The sequence below is a fragment of the Colletes gigas genome, unplaced genomic scaffold (assembly GCF_013123115.1).
Source record: "Colletes gigas isolate AHSC1104 unplaced genomic scaffold, ASM1312311v1 Colletes_gigas_Sc00024, whole genome shotgun sequence".
Taxonomy (NCBI): domain Eukaryota; kingdom Metazoa; phylum Arthropoda; class Insecta; order Hymenoptera; family Colletidae; genus Colletes; species Colletes gigas.
The window spans coordinates 866,461-887,145 of NW_025106653.1; the positions used below are offsets into that span (position 1 = coordinate 866,461).

General features: G+C 37.5%; 2 protein-coding genes across 2 annotated transcripts in view; one reads left to right on the forward strand and one right to left on the reverse strand.

Moving 5' to 3' along the window:
* Nucleotides 1-8,106, forward strand: part of LOC122401356 — a 116,291-nt gene extending 108,185 nt beyond the window's left edge. Inside the window, exons 16-18 of the mRNA XM_043403436.1 lie at nt 1,574-1,842; nt 3,899-4,116; nt 5,649-8,106. Coding sequence (XP_043259371.1) covers nt 1,574-1,842; nt 3,899-4,116; nt 5,649-5,924 — 763 coding nt within the window. The 3' untranslated portion in view covers nt 5,925-8,106. The remainder of the gene's footprint in view (nt 1-1,573; nt 1,843-3,898; nt 4,117-5,648) is intronic.
* A 3,073-nt stretch (nt 8,107-11,179) lies between these two features.
* The window catches only part of LOC122401389, a 42,258-nt gene continuing 32,752 nt past the window's right edge, over nt 11,180-20,685 (reverse strand). The window contains exons 3-4 of the mRNA XM_043403477.1: nt 14,296-14,546; nt 11,180-12,246 (exon numbers count right to left, since the gene is read on the reverse strand). Of these exons, the coding sequence (XP_043259412.1) occupies nt 12,243-12,246; nt 14,296-14,546 (255 nt within the window). The 3' untranslated portion in view covers nt 11,180-12,242. The remainder of the gene's footprint in view (nt 12,247-14,295; nt 14,547-20,685) is intronic.

A 20,685-nucleotide genomic window follows, 5' to 3' on the forward strand; every position in this document is an offset into this window, starting at 1 on the left:
TAAATATTAGTGTAATTATATTTTTTCAAATTAGTGAGACACTCAACGTGTTAATATATTTTTCGAGGCTTTTAGGTGTAGGCCATATTCTTTTGACAGTGTTCAGTTATTTTGCTAATATTATAATTAACTGTAGTAGGAGTTTGAAAAACTGTAGACACAGTGTATCAGTTGATTAAGTTGATGTAACAACGAAATCAAAACTGTTATTGAATATAATATTTCTTTTTATTCAATATATGTGCATATATTATAGAAAACTTTAGCAAAACATTACAGTGCATTTTATCCAAATCTGGATTTCATATCTTCTCATACCACATTTAAATAAAAATGCCAGTAAGAAAATGATTTTCAGAATTCTTCTCTAAATAGGATACTAATACTTAGCTGCTACTTTAACAACATCTGTACCAACTTACAGTTTATTTACTTTGATCAATCAAAGTCATTGATGATCGTAAAGTGCTTACAAGTATCACTGTGTGTATTTACTATCGATGATAAATCTAGATGCCATACCGATGACACGAATATTCTTTTAAAATAACACGATTTAAACGCAGAAGCCTCAGACAGAATTAGCTATAAGAATTCTAATCGCTGATTTGATATTATTTTTACTGTTAACGTAATAGTTATTCCTGAAAAATGGATCCAATTCAAGACTCGTTGTAACTTACATCTTCCCATGAACTTGGAAGTTACAAGAATAGCAGTAATCTATTAATTACGTAATTGGACTCCGATTTCAACCTTGACCTGTTATTCGTAGTTGCTGTAAACTATTGCTGTTTAATAGTAAATTTCCTTATGCTGCTTTAACCCTCTCTGCATCTATTATTACGACTATACATGGCGTACATACATAACGCAGCATCAACTATAGTCGATGTGCATTGACTTCTCAAGGCCATTTAGAGCTAACATTGCAATTTTGTCGTATACTTCACTTTATCATTTATTTTAAATCTAACAGATATAAACATCCATAGAAAAGGGATGACAAATTGAATAGATTTGATTGGTAACAAAAGAGCAAATAGAGGACACATTCATACAGCTTCGAACGAGACTTGCAATTATACTGTATGGTAGAAAGTAGTTTTTAACGTCACTTACAATCGAGAAATTGATCTTCAACTACCAAATAAGTTTAGCCACCGCATTCACTTGAAACTAAAATCACTATATCTCCGGAACTAATAAAGCTATCGCCTTGTACAAACGCTCGTTTTAAAGGGAATTTCATCCTCTATCCGATGTATATACCAACTACTATAATTTATGCTGTCTTCTATGTTTATTTTCACATTTACATTGACGCTACATACCCAAAGACGTTTCAACAATTCCTATCGATTATACGACTAATGTGCAATATAACTGGATTATAAATTGTTTATTTAACTGAAAATTAATTTAAATACGTAACAACTAATTTCTTTCCAAATCTCCAAACTAGGCAGGCCTCGCGATCCTTAGACTTAACATTGCAGCTAGAAAGGTTGAAATATTCGTCATTAGGGCCGATGAAATGATATAACTTCAACGTTGGTGACTTTTGTTGCAGCGCATCTGGCTGCCCCATTGCCAACAGGAACAAAATGCGTGTACTGGAGTCGGGAGGTACGGTGGAGCAGCACAAAGCAGCGGTGGCGGCGGCGACGGCGATGAAGTTCGAGGGTGTCAATTGTCCTACGCCAGGCTGTGACGGAATCGGCCACATAAACGGCTCTTTCTCGACTCACAGGTCCCTATCCGGATGCCCCATAGCCGGGCACGCGGTGAAGAAGCCCAAGTTCGAGGACATGTCTAGCATGTACAGCAAAGGAATCGCCGGTGAGGATCAAGCTGCCTCTGATGTCATTGATGTCCTCGATTATCGATACCCACCACTGTTAATCGAAGAATAAGAGAAAAACTGCGGGCCGGCTCTGCGTGAGGCGAGTCGATGAAATCGAAACCGTAAAATTCAATGTCCATGCAAATTGGAGACTCCATTCACGCTGGGCTACGGACCTGATGTTGCGACATGTGATTGCCTACCGAAATGAGGTAGAAGAGAAGTTCTAGAGTAGGCATGATCATCTAAGTTTGCCTTTTATTCTTTTTCTATGCTTCCATGTCGTACTCGTCCAGGCGAATTCTCTCTTGATAACGGCTTGAATATTTATCGAAACGACGAAGAATAATCGAGATCTACGAGCCATTTGAATCGCGTGAAACGCAAGTTGGACGAGTCGACGCAAAAAAACCGTGACAAAATTATTGAACCTTTATTTGTAAAACTTGTGCATATATAACCTTGTACTTGATCCCGTGCTATGCCATACTCTACTCTTCACGCAATGATGTGCTGTCATACCAACAAGAGTAACCTCGTCCTTCTTCCTCTCCCACATCTCTCTGCCCTTATATATATTCAGTTATTTCATTTGTCGTTTTTACTTGAGTGTTACGTTTCAATTCTCGTTCCCCCTTTTTTCTGTGAAACATTGCTATCCAGGTGTTTTCGAGGTCGCTTCGCTTAAAATAGCACTGAGACACGCGAAGTGTTCTTTTAAACCAGCAACGGGAATGAGAAACACCTGAACTCTGGAAACCCTCGACTTCCAACTGTGTCACATTTTTTTACCTCCCCCTCCCCCATTCCCCCCCTCCGATAACGAATCTGGCCCCCGCGATAATCCTGCTCCCACAATTATTATGTGCAAGAAACGAAATGTAAAGCCAAAACAAAGAAAGAAAAGCAACCGTATGTCATAATAATGAAAAATAATATATTCTGATTTATTCTGGGATCACGATCAGCTCCTTTCCTGTCATTGAGCTTTGAGGAGAACATTTACTTTTGAAGGTAAGGGACTGACGTACTCGCAATTTGTTTTCTATGTGTTTTCGGTGTTACATACAAAATCCACACACCAGTAATTTTACTTTTACGAGATGACGACCGAGTGTTGGCAGCATCGGGGAGCTTCTATGCCCAGTGACAGCTCGAAACGATACGTTTCGCGATATACTCGGCACGCGAGGACAATGTCTATCGAATAAGAAAAAAAAAAAAAAAACGAAGAGAAATGTAAAGGCCAGCACTCGGTGTCTCCCATTTTTTTCTTCTATCTGGTATGATGGCACCTCACGCTACCTTAAACACCCTTAACTGACATTGTTCCCGAATCATTTTGTTCCTGCGGCACTCCTGTCAGGTTCGTGCGTCTGTCGATGAGCTAGCGAAGTCACTCGTACCGCCGAATGTAACCAGTCTTGTCATTACGCCTACGGCTAGAATAACTTGTCCATCACTTCAGCACGAACCACTCGCAGAAGAAACCGTAACCGATCCCGCATTTCAGACAAAATCCTAACGCAGCGACTTGGGACAGTTTCCGTTGCCCGGCCAAAGCGACCCGCGTCGCGTTGATTAACGATAATAACGATCCGTTTCATATTCGATGAACGATTCTCACTACCGGGCCGACCCAAATCGCTGAAACCATTCCTGGCGCTACTTACATGCTCGCCACATTCTCACATTTTATTGTATATATTTATATATATGAATCCCGCACACCTGTTAAGAAAACGTATTAGTACATTACTCTCTGTAACATCGAGTCGCTTCCGTACGAGTGGACGGGGCTCTTAACGAGCTGCGGTTCGTGATTGGGTTGAGGACATTCTTGGCTTTCTGGCAGTTTCCCGCGTGCACGCTTGCACCCTCGATAATTGCTGTTTCGTTAAACGTTTACCGATCCATCTGTCGAACGAGGTCGTGACGATGTTTCGAGAGCAGGCGTTCGCGCGAGGAGGCTGTCAGAAATCGAGAAAAATTATGTAACCGACAGAGGACGAACAGGCTGTTTAAAGTAGACCCTGTATGTCGTATATTCAGGAGTGGACACCAGTGGTCCGGCTCACGGGGGTGCGGTGGGTACGGTTCAGGGTAACACGAGTGGTAGCGGTACCGCCACTGGTCAGGGCGAGGATCTCTACACACTGGAGGCCGAGATTACGGAACTCCAGAGAGAGAACGCTCGGGTCGAATCGCAGGTGCTGCGCTTGCGCTCCGATATCACCGCCATGGAGAATCAGTTGAAGCAAGGTGAAAAGGTCAGTACACGGTTACTCGGTCGGTAATCGATTATTACCGTACGAAGATAGAGGAGGTCTGGAAATTCCCGATTATTAATAACGTAGAGATTGGTCGAATTTGGGCTGAGATTTGTCAGAGCTAAGCCGGCGATATCGTGTTGAGTGTTGAATTTTTACGCTATCGAGAGATTTAAGTATTAACTCTGAGAGTTTGAGCCCGGATCAGCTGGAATCACAAAACCCTGAAACCTGTAGTTAATGTGGAGTGCCATTCCTATTAGTTGTTGGTAACAGTAACGTGGAATTTTTCCAAATTTAGGCTGAAATTGTTGGATTTAAGCTAACCGTGTTATTTTAAATGTTTAATTTGATCGATATCAGAAGTTACAGTGGTTGAATTTTGTATTTCTGATAGTTTCAGCCCAGATTAACGTGGACTGTTATCAGCAAATCCCAATACCTGTAGTTAATGTGGAGTGCCGTTGCTACTAGATGTTGGTAATAATCACAATTTTACCAAATTTGGGCTGAGACTGTCTGACATATATTGTGTTATTTTAAATGCTTAATCTAGTCAATTCGAGAACGTACAGTTAAATTTCAGTGTCTGAAAGTCCCAGCCAAGATTATTCTTTAATCATTAAATCCCAAATCCTGTAGTTAATATTAAACGTAGAATGTTGATCTTACTATTTGTTGGTAACAATAACGATCACATTTGGGTTCAGACTGTCAGACATAAATCAACCAATATCATTTTAAACATGTGATTTTCGTGTAGTATCACAAGTGCTGATACGCTGATGTCTGAAAATCTCAGTCCAGATTAACGTGAACCGTGACCATCAAATCCCAGAACCTGTAGTTAATGTAGAATATTGTTGTTACTGGACGTTAGTAACATGGAAACTTACTGAATCTAAGTTGAGACTGTTGAACGAAACTTGCCAATTTCTAAAAGTCTCAAATCGAGTTGAGTATTATTCGAATAAATTGTTATGCGTGATAATGATTCATTGGAATAAAATTTTATTCGAATAATCTTGCCAAAACAAAAAATAAGCTGGATCTCATGACTAGACATCTCATAACTCATTTTTTATTAAAATTCACTTTAATATGATTATCCTAAAATTTAGACATTCAAACAAGAAAATAGATTTCAAATATAATAAATACTAGACAAAGAAAAATTGCATTTATGTACACAGTTTTGTACTAGGAAGAAACATTTTGGGAACCTATGATAATATTAAAATTTCACTTTTCCATTCAGTTGAATGTAACACTATCATCAATAGTAAGTTTGCATATTATTAAGTTTAAATTGAGATTGTAAGAAAATTAGATATATTTTAGTATCTGAACAAAAATTAACAAACGAAAGAGAAGTTTCACTAGCTTCGTAGTGGATCCGCGCCCCTAAACGATCAACCCTTGCAGTTAACGTAGAATTCTTCTTACCAACTATTGGTAAAAGCGATCGTTCAACCCCTATTTTGTAAAAACTCTAAAGTGTATTTATAATAAAAGGGTTCGCTTTGCCACAGGAAACAACGACGATCGCCCAGCGGAACAACAACCTGACCGAGTACTACCAGTCGCTGCGCGATAACATGATAACGTTGCTGGAGCACGTACGAATACCGAACGCCCCGGGCGGACCGCAGGAGAAAATGGGTCACGAAAACTTCGACAGTTACCTAACGAAGCTACAGACCTTGTGCACCGCCGATGGCTACTGCACGGACGAGGCCAACAGGCCGATATACGAGACGGTGAAGACCGCGCTTCAGGACTTCACGGTCCTACCGACACCCATCTGAGACCACCCTTAAAGCTCGATGATCGATTACAACGCGACACGGACACGTTTAACGCAGTGACCGAAGCGTTGTGAACGTTAAAGAAAATAATAAACACTGTTCGCGTGGTTGCAATTGGACACATTGTGCGTCGAAAAAACGAACGGGAATCGTGCGTCGTTAAATGTTGGAGGGGGAACTTTTTAATTGTAGGAAGAGACCCAAAGGACGTACCAAAGACAATGTTTTTACAAATTATCGGGTGATCTGGTTGCGTACCAGACGACGATGGTGCTTTCACCGATAAACGTCGTCGACTGTATAGACTGTTAGTAAATGTTACAACGGTATCTAAAAAGCATGCCCCACCCTCGATGGTTAGGGGCGATCTCGCGGACTGACGTTGCTCATAGCGATATCATTTTTTGTACATAATGAACTTGTACCACGTAAGTATTAAGGCCCGGTAGCGAAGACCGCGCAGTCATCGTGTAAATAGGAGGAGAAAAGCATTTATATTATTGGAGGTACGTAAACGCGATCAGTCTCACTAACGAGGCGTGTAAAAACGGAATGGCCAGGCGATAATCGAATGATCCAGCTTAGATGTATATCGGAAAAAAAAACGTACTGCTCTTACCAGTGTATAACTGTTACTACCCGTTAAGCAATCAACGTTTAAATTTAATGGAGACGAGGGAACCGCTGAATACGCTGCTTCTGCTGAACCGACGGCTACTTAATTATGAATTACTATTGCGTAATCATTACCGCTAGATACTATTATTACTACTATTGTCACTGTTACAACCACCGAGATCGTTTCTAGGATTAATCCAAGTCATTATTATTGCTACCACTAACTCTTATTACTGTCTGATATAGGGATATAGCGACGAGTATACCGACGCATTTATATTATCAACGAGAACTACGAACGGTGCAACACATTTGTCCATAGGGGGTGTACATAATCGCAAGAGAGACCACGAATGTCGCGCGAACGATCGACGAGGGTGCTCGTTGGCGTCTCCGTGCATTTTGCGAGACGCGATCGGGATCGTTCGCGCGACGTTACGAATTTTTCGGGATATACATGTCGAATCGTGAAACACGGTGTATTTATCGATGTCGCACGAAACGCGAGGACGCGATCGTTCTCGTCGCGAGTTAATTAATCAAGGACGAAGGATATACTCGTTCGTATGTGCAATAGGTTTTGTTCGTATTTCCGTTTTGGGAGAAATTTATCTTTGAACGCAGCGGGTGATAAAACGCGCGCAACGGCTGCATCCGCGCGAAGTTGTTATTGGTTTTTTCGTTGACGCATTTAGAAATCCCCGTACACGAATAAGTTTCCGTCTTTATAATGAATTGTAAGATACGCGAGGGACTCAGTGTAAATATATTTAACGCGTTGCGAAGCGACTGTCTTAGACACGTGTATCCTCTGCCTCTTTGACGCTCGAACAAATGGCGGACGCGTCGGACGGGACAGGTTTGACAATACGCGACGTTGTATCGGCGAACACGAGCGCGTTCGGTTCGTTTCTGGTATCGACAAGTATACGAAACAAAAAAAAAGTAAAAGAAATGAGAAAAGATATTGAAAATGATAATCGGTAGTAATTTCTTGCACGAGCGACGATAGGACTGCGAGACGATTCAACGGGGCAGAGATATCGGCTAGCAGTGCTTATTATTTTGCAGACTGAACGAATTTCGTCGCTGTTAGTAGAGACGCGAAGGTGTATATAAACGAGAGAGAGAGAGAGAGAGAGGGAGCGAGAGAACACGCGAGAGGTACGGGAGAATCAATTATTTGTCTGTACGAGAGCAGACGCGACGAAAGGTACCGCAAAAAAAAAAAACGAGGGATATACTTTAACCAAACACCGTGTAGTGAGGGTAATAATAAATTAAAGTATAGCGATAGTCGGCCGGCGATTACGATTAATCTCGACGTTATCATTATTCTTGTCATTGTCATTATCATTACGATTATAATTGCCATTGTCACTGTGATTAGATCTGTTCTTTTGCTCAACATAAATCGACACTGGCGGCGAACGGAAACGGTGAGGAACGCGCTCACGGTAAACGGTCGTTTCCGATCCTCTCGAGGTTACCATTCTGGATGATATTATTCCTATTATTGCCATTATTACCACTATTGTCGTTACGTTCTCGTCATTATTGCGATTATTATTGTTGCCGTTGATAAAGTTGTACGAACGTATAAGTTCAATGACATGCTTTAAGTAAGTATAAATGTTACTCCGATTGAATAAAGGGTATTTATCGACGAAGCCTGAACTCTTTCATTGCTCGATACGTGCACGCAAGTAGCTGTCGCGACGAACAAGCCGCGAATTTTGCAAAATTCACCGTGACGCTGACATAAGTTTATTAACGGATTTTCCTTAAAGTGTTGACTGCCAGACCAAAACCGTAAATTTTGTTAGGAGAACAAAACTTTGATTTTTGACAATTGTAAAGTATAGAACTTAAAATTTGTCTTAGTACGTATTTTCTCATAAAATTTATTTCCTTTAACATTTCATCTAGAGAACTTATTGTTTTATTTCCATAGTAAAGTCTTGTCACGCATAAACGGGGTGTTCGACCAACCCTGGGAAAAATTTTAATGGGAGATTCTAGAGACCAAAATAAGACGAAAATGAAGAATATCAATTTGTTGATTGAGGCTTCGTTAAAAAATTATTAAAAAATTAAATTAAAAAATTTCAAATCATTCGCGGAAAAATTATTTTCGGTTGCGGGGGTCAATTTCGATCATTTTTGGTGAATAGACATATCCCCGAAATCCTACCCATTTTCGAGAAAAAAATTCTTTACCGACAATATAATGTCTGACCATACCATTGATATATTTCACTGAAATTTCAAGCATATCTTTAAACCACTGTAACTTCTGAACTGATTGCAGGATTTTAATGATTCAAACGGCAAACAACGCGTATTTTGGTGAAGAATATGTAGAAATTCTAAAAATATTCGAAAAGTTGATCCTTAACCCCGTAAAGTTGATCCTTAACCCCATAAAAGTGGGCCAATCTTCAAACGACCATAACTCCTACAATAGTGAATATATTTCATTGAAATTTTGGGAGGAAGTAAAGCTCATAGATACCCACAAAAAAGTATTAAACAACTTTTCCGTAGAAAAAAAAATTTCAAATCGTTCTGGATAAATTATGTTCGGTTGTGGGGCACAATTACAATCATTTTTGGTTAATAGACATACCCTCGAAATTCTAACCATTTTCGAGAAAAAAAATTCTTTATCGAAAATATATAGTGTGGCCGGAAATGTTTTTACAATTTAATAATCCTTGATTTTCGTCTTATTTTAGCCTCTAAAATCTCTCGTTAAAATTTTTCCCAGAGGCGGTCAAACACCCTGTATAGATGGCGTGACAGTCAAAGTGTTAATTTGGTATGTAAGTTTCCTTCATCCACAGTTGTTCATTTTTTAAATAGTGTCACCACAGGACAGATATAATGAAAAACTTTAGCGATCGTCGATTATTTTAAACGTAAAAGCGGGTTGACAAGATGGTGACGCGTGCCAGTCGTGGGTCCTAACGCTGCTTCTCTGTTCCGGGCAAACGGAGAAGATCTTCCCTCTCCATGTCTACTATTCAGAGCTGGAACGAAGGCCCGCTAGGCACCTAAGTAATCAGTAAGGAACATGACGCCCTCTCTGATAATGGAAGAATCGGTTGGCTAGAAGTGGGGGACTCTCGTGGCTCTCAGCGAAGGAGTTCGTGATTACAGATACAGAATTTAAGCTTTCATTGTGAGTAATGCATTCTTTGAAAAATATTACTTCTAGCTTTAACTTTTTTAAAACAATTTTCTCGTGTTATATAAATAAAAATTGTATTAGTAACTAAATAAACAAATAAGTTTATGAATGCCTATAAATTCGTACAGTTATGCAATTTAGAATGTATCACCTAATAAATTTATTAAATCAAATTTCGGAATAAAGTTTAGAGTACAGTATAATCTTTTAAAAAACTGACATAGGCAAGTAATGAATGAGATTAATGGTCCGTGGTTAGAAAAAGTAAAACTTGATATAAATTATGTCATAGTGTTTGGTTAATTCTGTAATTTAATATAGATCTCAAAATAAAATAATGAATTTCGTGGAATGCGATTTCTCAAAGGGTTGGCAATCAAATTGCTTCTGAATTAAATCATTTGCTTTTCTTCTTGATAAATTTCTAGAATGGTGGACTATTATGAAGAAACATTTTATCTAATATTGTTAATTTTAAGGAAAACTACAAGTTAATGAGTTATTAATTATTTTTCTCCACAGGCACCCTTGGCAGTATGGTAAAGTTCAAAGATTCCTTTCTTGGAATAACATTTTTAAATATTAACATAATCTAAAATAATTAGAATACGATAAGTAAATGTACGTATAATATGAAGATGAATACGAAATGATACAAAAGAGTTCAACAATATTTAAAAATATTAAAATATTATTCTAATGGAAGGCTTCACTTCTTTCTTTATATAAAAACACATTTGTGTCGACACATAATGTGTCGAGTGGGATATCTAATTGAAAAAATTCGTTGTAAATTGAAGAAGTTGTACAAAATTTTCGCATAGTGTTTTCTTTTGCAGACATCTACTAACCCTCAACGATTAGCAGATACAACGTATCATACATGTACTTATTATTTAGTTATAAATTTTCTTCTTTTCTATAAATTTTGAAAAGTAGAATAAAACGTCATCGAATATTTAGCTTAATTAATAGAACTTCTCTTAAAGTTCTGAGCTGATACATACGAAACGTGTTTACAACGAAACCTCAAAAGTGCGTAATTCTTTTTGCAATTGCTACTCTAACTTAAAATTATGTTTATCTGACTTTTAACACTTTCCTTAACGTTTCTACGATTCTTTTACAATTCTTTTACAAATTTTTTACAATTAACTCCATGTAATATTTCGTATTCTCCTTAATTAAATATTTCTTAGCACCTGATATGTATCAAGCCTCATTACATGATACGATCTGCTCCAATGTAAATTTGCAAGCGAAATTCGTATTTCAAAGTTGAATCGTCAAAAATGAGACACTAAAATCAAATATCGCCTACTAATTGGTTCGTATTACGCAGCATTCAAAAGATTCAAGTTTCGAGGAAACAACGTTTCGTACGCATCGACTCTCGCGCATGGAAGTGGGACAAGAAAATAAGTATTAATTTAAAAGTTGTCTATCTTTATATTTGTATTTCCATTATAAAAAAAGAGTCTTGTTTTACAAAGCAACGTCGCGTTCGATAAGTAACGTATCATAATACCCAGCATCATCGTTATATATATCACAATAAAATGGACGTGCGAATGACTTTCGCATGCGTAACGTATACGTGTAAAATGACAATCATGGAAATCATATGGCAAGCAAAAAATTGTTTCTCTATTAAGCCGCACGATTATCTAAGCGACGAAACTTGGAACGCGTGATACGGTTCCGAACTTTAGGACGCCTATTTCTCATCTGTTTTGTATATTTTACAAGATCCTCGAGTTCTTCGCTACCATTCTTCTTCCGAAGATCGTACGAGACGCGTTCAAGCATCGCGCGCGTGTACATATCGTACGAATACACTTGTAACGTCACGTGTCGCTTGTCTCTTTATCGATGACTCGTGTTCGCTATTTTAAACTCGTTCCAAATTAGCCAGACGAAATCGATAATCGTGCTCGTACCCCACGCCGGTTTTGCGTCAAGTCCACCCAAAGTTTCGACGGTTTCGTGACCTTTTCTACCAGCCACGTGTATCTCGTACACGCGTTTAGGCGGTTTCCACGAAAGGCACAACGTTCCTCGTCGACTTTCGTCCTCTTCGTTCCCCGCAAAGCTCGATCGTTCGTTGTCTGCTTCTTAGACGAATCCACTGCTGAATAGAACGACTAACATTTTGTATCCTCTACCATCGATTCTATCTTTCTTCGTGTGTTGTTCGTATAATATATGTCGGTGACAAAATAAGTGTCCTGTCTGGAGGACCACTCGCTTAATTCTTTGAACACAAACAGTTTAGTCTACATAGTCGAGGTCCAGAGATACGACGACGGAACGTTCGTCGCAATCGTTATTCGAGTGCGCTCGCGTCATACGCCATTGCTGAGTCGCGTTGAAAACGAAAGACGGAGTCCTCGCACTCTCATCACGCGGTTATACTTGCGTGGCACTATGTTATGTAGCAAAACGCTGGACCCCCAGCACACCGCAAACATCTTTCGTTGCGATCGTGATTGCTGATGCCGAAGATCTCACCTGAAATTTAAAAAAAAATTTTTCATTCATCACTTGTAATATAGCGAACTAAAAATTATAGGAAGGATACTAAAGTCACTAGTTTGCTAGATTCGAAACCTTTCACAAGCAACCCCTCTAAAAGATAAATATAAATTTCGAGATTTACAGACAAAGATTTAAATTCTCTGTTTTAGTCTTGTCAGGCCATGACAACAATTTTATCAAAATTAATCTATATAATATGAGACGTTCAAGTTATTTACAATGTTCTACATATTCCTTTTCAGTGTATTAACAGTTTGAATTTAGAAGTCTTATCTTCTCTGCACTAACTTCCAATGTTATTAAACTTTATATCAGTATTATAATATCTATACAGAACGCATATGGTATAGATATATTTCTTCTAATATGGTGGATTGAAAATAATAGGGAGGATAGTTTGGTAGATTCGAAACCCTTCAGAAGCAACCCCTTTAAAAGATAAATATAAATTTCGAGATTTACAGACAAAAATTAAATACTCTGTTTTAGTCTTGTCAGGCCATGAGAACAATATTATCAAAATGAATCTACATAATACTAGACATTCAAGTTATTTACAATGTTCTACATATTCCTTTTCAGAGTATTAACAGTTTGAATTTAGAAGACTTATCATTGGTTTTACTAATCTTCTTCACACTAACTTTCAATGTTACTAAACTTTATATCAATATTGTAACATTTGTACAGAACACATATGGTACGGATATATTTCTTCGTCCTTGTAGAATCGAGTGTACAATAAAACGCGTCACGATAACAGTTTGTTCGATTTATTCAGTAACTCAATCTATAGATTTATGACCCCGATTCCGTCATAAATTTTGCACGAAAACGATCGAGACCATCTGTCTCGAATCGCTGATCTGCTTTTCGAGTTACTTAATTACTTCGAAATTCTAAATGACGTAGAATTTGGGCTCTGATACCTGTACCGCTAAGCTCGAACGTAACTTCTTGCAGTCAGTATTATTTTGGCAGTGGAATCGTGTAGAACCGTTTCGAACAATGTCTCTTGCAATTTACTGCTTCTAAGTAAACTAGATTAATACAAATATAACACGCTAGGGTTAAAGCCAAAAATTTAGTGTCAATGAAATAAATATCGTTTAGATTAAATTTCTTTTATATATAAATATACAAAATCCAGCTATCGAATAGTTTCAACAAATTGTTAACGTGATACGGTTCTGTTGCATCATTGTCGATTCTACCTACTACATGTGTACGCAAGTTTCTCGTATGTGTATGAGTGCACACTCTGCTGTCGGGGAATTTAAATAGCGCGCCTCGAAAGTGGGCTCATATCTCGATAAGGAAACCTCGAACTGCAAAATAGTAAGTGACTTTCTGATTTTTATTGGAATTATAAATTCACATGTTTTGGAAAGTTCTATAATATCTTGTGAGTCTCAGAAAAATTATGCAGTTTTCAAGAAAATTAGAGAAATATTTGTAATATTTTATTTCAAGACTACTCTATCTAACATTCTCGATTACCCAATAATTGAGTTTGTGAAACGTTTCCAGTACATTCTGACGTATTTTTAGAAGTACAGTAATCTTTTTTTCCCCCCCAGAGCCATACAGAAATAAATGTCGAGCTTTCTAACAGATCCAATAATACAGTCGATTATGGTTTCCTGGAAGTTGTATCGGTTTCAAGAAAAAAAGAACACACGACATCTATTTCCGGATGGATAAAAATGGCTCCATAAGCGATTGGGTGCCGTATCCGTGCTATGCCATGACGTCACCCTGTTTCATAGCACGTTAAGTGACGTCATGACACAGAAATCCACGTCACAGTTCCACCTACGTACACGGAATCGCGCGACCCCGTTTCGCGCGTCTCTGCTTTCACGTCTCTTCGGGTCAAACGTTTCTCACGAATGATTTACAAACAAATACCACGAATCCCACACCGTCCTTGCTACTTAAATGGGAATCGTTCATTCATCGTATAGACGAATAAAAAAATTTCATTGAACGTGGAATACACTCGATGCAAATGAATTTTACCTCGCGTACGGTGGCGGTGGCGACGGCGTCGGGTCCCTAGAAACAATTTCCACGGTTCTGGGGACCATGTTGTGAACAGTTGGTAGCGACAACGCGCTGCTATTGCTCAGCCTAACCAGGTGACTAGGATTCAGCTTGATGGCATCGTCGTAACTAGGTGGCGCGTCCGTCACAGCCTCGTAGTCAGGCGGCTTCTGTCTAGATCCACTAGATGGTTCCTCGATGGAGATCACATGGATCGGATCGTCTATCTGCGATCAAGAAAGTTACCGTGTGAGTCATCCTCGGGGTACCGTGTATCGTCGTGAACTTTCCGCGACTCCTACGCAATCCGGTTCGAACGAAAGCAACGATCGACGGAAACGAGTCGCGAGAAATTTCCATATTCGAGCTACGCGGAATCGAAGCTTTTCTCCTCCCGTTTCCGAAAAAAAAAAAAACAGAAACGACCCATCAAAGGCGAGTGGACTTTTATTACGCGACTTTATGACGGCATTATGCCCGACCGTAAGGATATTAACCCCGAAATGGTACTCATCTATATATATCGCGGGTCGTCTATAGATATCTACCTATAGCTGGTAGATATATATGCAACTCGCCTCGACACTCTTTGCGAAGTTTATAACTGGTCGTACCTAAGCCACGAAAGGGCGCAAAGTGACGTACGGGACACGCAGGATGGAAATAGCCACGGTTATGCGAGACTAGAAGTAGCTTCGGGGAAAATTGCATAATCGGTTTCGGGCTGAATCTCCAGGTGAATGACTGAAGCCCAGCGTCGGTTATCCGCACCGAAATCGAACGTTTTTATCCGCGACGCGCTCAGCCACTGTTTTGCTTCTCGTTGGTTTCGTTCCTGGCCCAGGTTTCCACATGTTCGATGTATTATCGTAATACCGATTCAATGTAAGCACGATTCAGTGAATAACGGAACATATGCAGAGCAATTCTAATAACTGGGCTATAATTCTGCCACCAGCGAAGACAAATAAATAATCGAAGAAGGAAATTTCGCGTGATTTAACCACTAAGTTCGTGAAATATTTGACCACAAAATGTATTATTCGTAAAAAAAGATGACTTCTTTGTGGATTTCTTTTTATTTTATGCAATACTTTTATCATTATTACTATTGACCAAAATTGATGGATTGGTTTTAAGATATTCACGCATGTTTCTAAAATACTGCATCATAAATAAATCGCGTTCGTGTTTCGTAAAACAAAGGTTTTCAGACCCACGTTTATCTTTCTTTATTCTTGGGAAAAGTAGAATTATTCTATTTCCGCATCGTCCTGTATGAGAGCAAATGAGGGCAACTATAGAAAATGTTTGGAAATCCGTTTATTTGTTTAACAACGTTTCGATTCTCTTCCTGGTGCCCTCTTCAGTCATATAATCTCTGGAAAGGCGGTTTTCGAGGTTATTCATCGGGTTATAGGAATAGACCATAGCGTTATAAACGTAAAGAGTTCAAAGAAGAATAGAAAACACTAAAAGAACAGAAATATAAAGACAACTTAAGTTGCAATTTACTTCAGAATTCTTTTCTTCGTAAATCTGGTGATGAATGATCTCTAAACTTCTATACTTTTCCAGAGATTTTATGCCTACAATAAACTCCAGAAAAGGTAGTGTAGGAATGAATGTGCTGTGTGAATGTTTATAAATTCGAAGAAGGATATAAGCTGTGTGTAGAGAGGCTTCAGTGAGTCGAGAGCGAGTTTAGCGAGTTGAGAGAGAGTTTTCGTGGGCATTTTGTGGGTTTTTGCGAGTTGTGAGTCGTGAGAATTACCGTGAGTTAGATTTCAGTTGTTTTTGTCATGTAATAAACGATATTGTTTTAGAAAAGCCTCCAAGCCATTCATTCGTACCTCGATTCCCATCTACGAGGAATTTACTACAAATAATTTCTACATAATATGTTATAAAAATAAATAAATTTCCAAACGTTTCTTACACTTTTTGTTATCTGACAAGCATTATCTTCGTTAATAATATATTCAAAGTTTGATAAACAACTTCCTTGTATTTTGATTTGTATTTTCAAACGTTTGGTAAAATTATCAGAACCATACTTTCTTGAAGGGGTATTTTAATATACAATATAATTATATAAGAATATAAGATCACTGAGTTAATATAGAGTCAAAATAGAGCCAGAACAAAAACTACAGGCAATTATATCAGGTGAAAGGATATATAACAGGTAATTTGCAGTATAAAATGTAAACAATAAATAATTTATATACGAAAATTGCAAAAATTTTGTATAAAACTCCGATTACTTCTGGTTACTCTATAATATGTTGCTCCTGTTACTAACTGTTCACGGTTCTGCATTGATGCCATAATTAGATACAAAAGCGTACATTGTCAGTTTCACGCTATGTTCTCAGGATTAGAATTAATTTAAACCGTTATAGCATGATGATTCAATATCCGGAAGAATAATAAATTAAGAAATGAAATATTTAAAAGTAGACATTTCATAATATCAATTAGAGAACTTTAAAAAAGAAATAAAAAGTATGCATGTTTCAACTTATTTTGCGTTGTTTCGATACTTTTATCAAATTTTGAATCACTATGTTTCCGGTTCTACTTATCCTAGAAAATTCTGCAAGGTCTCATTTTTCTTAATTGCGAAGCAGTAATAACAATAGTATTTCTTTTTCCAATTTTTGTATAGTTTTTTAAAGGATCTTCAAAGGATGTTCTTAACTATTGCATTTCTGAAATCTTTGTATTTCTATATTCAGATATTAAAAAGTTCAAATCATAGCGTTTCGATGGAAAAGAATTTTATTAAAAGCGATTGAAATAACAGCTGGAATTATTAACATTAAAAATAGATTTACAAAAATTTTTTTAAAAATTCAAAGAATTATCAAAATTGCGTAAATGGAGTAAAGTGATCAGCATTAAGAAAAGGGAGCTTAATAATTACTTTTTTCTATCAACGCAAGAAAAGAAGGGTGCAACTCTCGAATGAGTTCCTAACATTTTCAATGCTAAAGAAAAGTAAGATAATTTTGTCGAGGTAAAGTCTAGCAATTCGTGAAACAACGAACGTAAAGCCAATTACTCTATTACTATAATCTCAAAATAGTCTTTGGCTGCATAGCCAATTACCGGTATCTAATATTACTCATACGACAGTTGTTGACCTCCTGTAAATTATATTTACAGTTTTAGCAAAGAAATATACATGAACCTTGAGTTTTTCCTTTCAAAAAATCCAACTCGTGTCATCTCATTTATATTATCAAAAAATACAGTAACTACCAAGATATTCGTTGCACTCGAAGCTAGAAAGTACCCGAAAGAATAGTATGTTCGTAATTTCCTACTGCATTCTTGTCGTTTAAAATCTTGTCAATTTGTTTGCCTCTGTCTTACGTGATACGTAATTAATTTTTTTCGTTGCCACAAATTGCTCAAGAAATTTTTAAATAAAAACTATGCATACGACTGCATCAAGGTAAACCGCTACAGAACCGTTGTCATTATCACGTCGCGTCGTAAACTGTTTTCTCACACTTGCACGCATGTCAATTGTAACTGTAGCGTACATCGAAGGATGGTTGCCGATAAATATAGATACGAGCTTCCGGGTGAATATCCTTATGGCAGTTAATCGCTGTAACTACCACCGACCTCTTTTATGCATCGAGCCGCAGACAGACCTATGCATTTCTATTGTTTCCTCTCCCGCAACGAAAAGAGAAACGGCCGCTATTTTAAGTCGCGTTACACCTACGCGCTGCTCTGTAAGAGGGGGGAGGGAGAGAAAAAAAGGATCGAGAACGAGTCTTTTCGTGGGAACAACGCGCGATCAAGATCCACGGGGACAATGAAAGCGTACACAGAATGGCGCTGAAACGACGAAAGCGGGACGCCACGAGCGTGGACGCGATAGGATCGCGGTGAGATGAGCGACTCGCGAAAAAAAAAATCTTCCGCGAACGACGGTCGCGAATCCGATCGACCGCCGGAAATTCCGTGACGTTCGCGAAAAAGAATATGCAACGATCGTATCTGCCTGATGCAACTTCTGCTTTCGACGGAACGACGCGCCACGTGTTCGACGATTTAGACGATCGATGATTTTCCCCGCGGGCCACACGTGAAACGTAAATCCCGACGATCGTTGTATTCATCCGCCGCGAGTTTACGCCGATTAATCGTGGATTTACGAAACACCACATGGCACGCGCGAATGTTCGCGATACCAGAGGCTAGCGAGTGAATTACGCGCGGAGGTAAGGCGTTGAGAACTATACTTGGTTAAGGGAAGGACTGGAACTGTCAGTCTTTGGATTTAAGGAACTTTTAAAAAGAAGTTGATAAGATGTTCTGAATATACCCGAGATACAGTTGCTCGTATTCGTACATTATAATAACGATTCACTAGAAATGGAAAAAAAGTGTTGTTTCTTATGAATCGAGTTTTAGAAACTGGTATAAATTGTTTCGTAAATCGAGTTTTTAAGAGTTTGTATTTGAATAAATTAAAAAGAAAACTCGTCGAAGGTCGTGTTCGATTACTGAAGTTAAGCAACGTTGGCTGCGGTCAGTACTAGGATGGGTGACCGCTTGAGAAAACCGAGTATTATTCACATTGTTATTACTATATACTCTTTATATTATATTTCTCTGTTGGTTTTGTAATTGACCATTACTTAGTATTAAAAAAGAAAGCAAAGCTATTTAGTAAATAGAAATAATACAGTGCATTAAAAAACATTTAGTAAAAATAAATGGAAAAAATTCATAAGTTTGTTTTCATTTACAGTGGAACGCCATTATAGTGTATAAATACGAGGAGGAATAACTGTATACTATGAATATCAAATTTTGTCACTTTCTTTCGTCGAAGTAGATCGTAGAAGCGGAAGCAGATGAGTTCGAGGTCGCGGGTTCTAATTTTGTTCGCCGTATAATTTAACAAAAGTGGGTTTATGGAGTTTCCTCTGCACCCAAGAAGTAGCATTATATTGTGTCATGGTCGACATTTGGAAAAATGTAACATCTCCTGTCTCCTTAATCTCTACTCGAGGTTAGGTTAATAGACTATTTAATTGTTTATTAGTATTATATGCATTTTCTCGAGCTCAGGTTTAAAATATTTCAGTTGCACCTTGCTTTGCTTCTTGGTAAATAATTTACGTATGTGCGTTATAGAGACGTCAAATAAAATACATTTTTTTCTTCCTCCAAGAGATTCATTTATAATTGCACCAACTTGGTATACTGCTAAGTCAACCAAGTTGTTTTCCCGGAAGAAGTGAATGGTAAAAAATGTGTTTCTGTGTGTCCGTGAAGTGTGTACAATGATTATCGTATACAATGCTATCGCAATCGTAAAACGGACCAATTAAAAAAGAAAACAATATTGTTATCCTGGTTAATGAAATTCGAATCCATGATTACGAGCATAAGAGCTTGTGGTTCTACCAGTAGCTGTAGAAATTATTAACAACGCACAGCAAAGCACAGTTTACAAAAGAAAACCATTTCATTCTTCATTATAAGAATTTCAAAATTTAGAAATAATCTGACAATTATATTTCGAATCCTCCAAATTCGTGACTTTATAGAAAACGATGGATGAGAGTACGAAACCAAGAAATTTTAAACTAAATCTTTTGATGGGTTTAAAATATAATTTTGAAATTGTTTCTCGATTTCGAGACTTAAAACTTATGAAGTCGTGTTCCTTTGTCTATATACATATATATACCTTCAAAGAGGGTCATCGATTAATTAAATAAAACGCTGAACTATCATCTTATGCCAAGGAAATTATCTGTACATACAGTTGAAACTCCATTAACCCTATTTATAGAATGACAAGTTGATTGTAAGAAACTTAAAGAAAAAATTGAAAGTTAACTATTTTACTCTATTCTTAGTTTCTGTACTAAATTGGTTTGATTAAAGCGATTATAATCTTTCAGCAACCATCGAACATAACATAAATGGAAAACTAATATAAGGAAATATATTCTTTCAATGGCATGAGTACTTAAAAAATTCATCGTGAAGACGATTTCAATTTTAATAACCACAGCTTTCCAAATACCATAAATTCTTACTGATTTTATGATACTTTCAAATTCTATTTCTACTTCAGATCTACGATGTGACGATCAGAATTAGATTTAACTGTTAATAGTAAAGTGTTTCGAGAATAGGACGTTCGAATATTAAAGTATGCACAGAAAACTGGAGAAACGGAAATTTAAATAAAGAATTTTTTACCAAGTTAAACGATAAAATTGTGATTATATTTATGAACAAAAGTGAGATGAAAGTGTAATATAAACATAGATTTAAACTAGCTTCATTAAAAAGTTGTAATATTCATTTACAATTAATTCT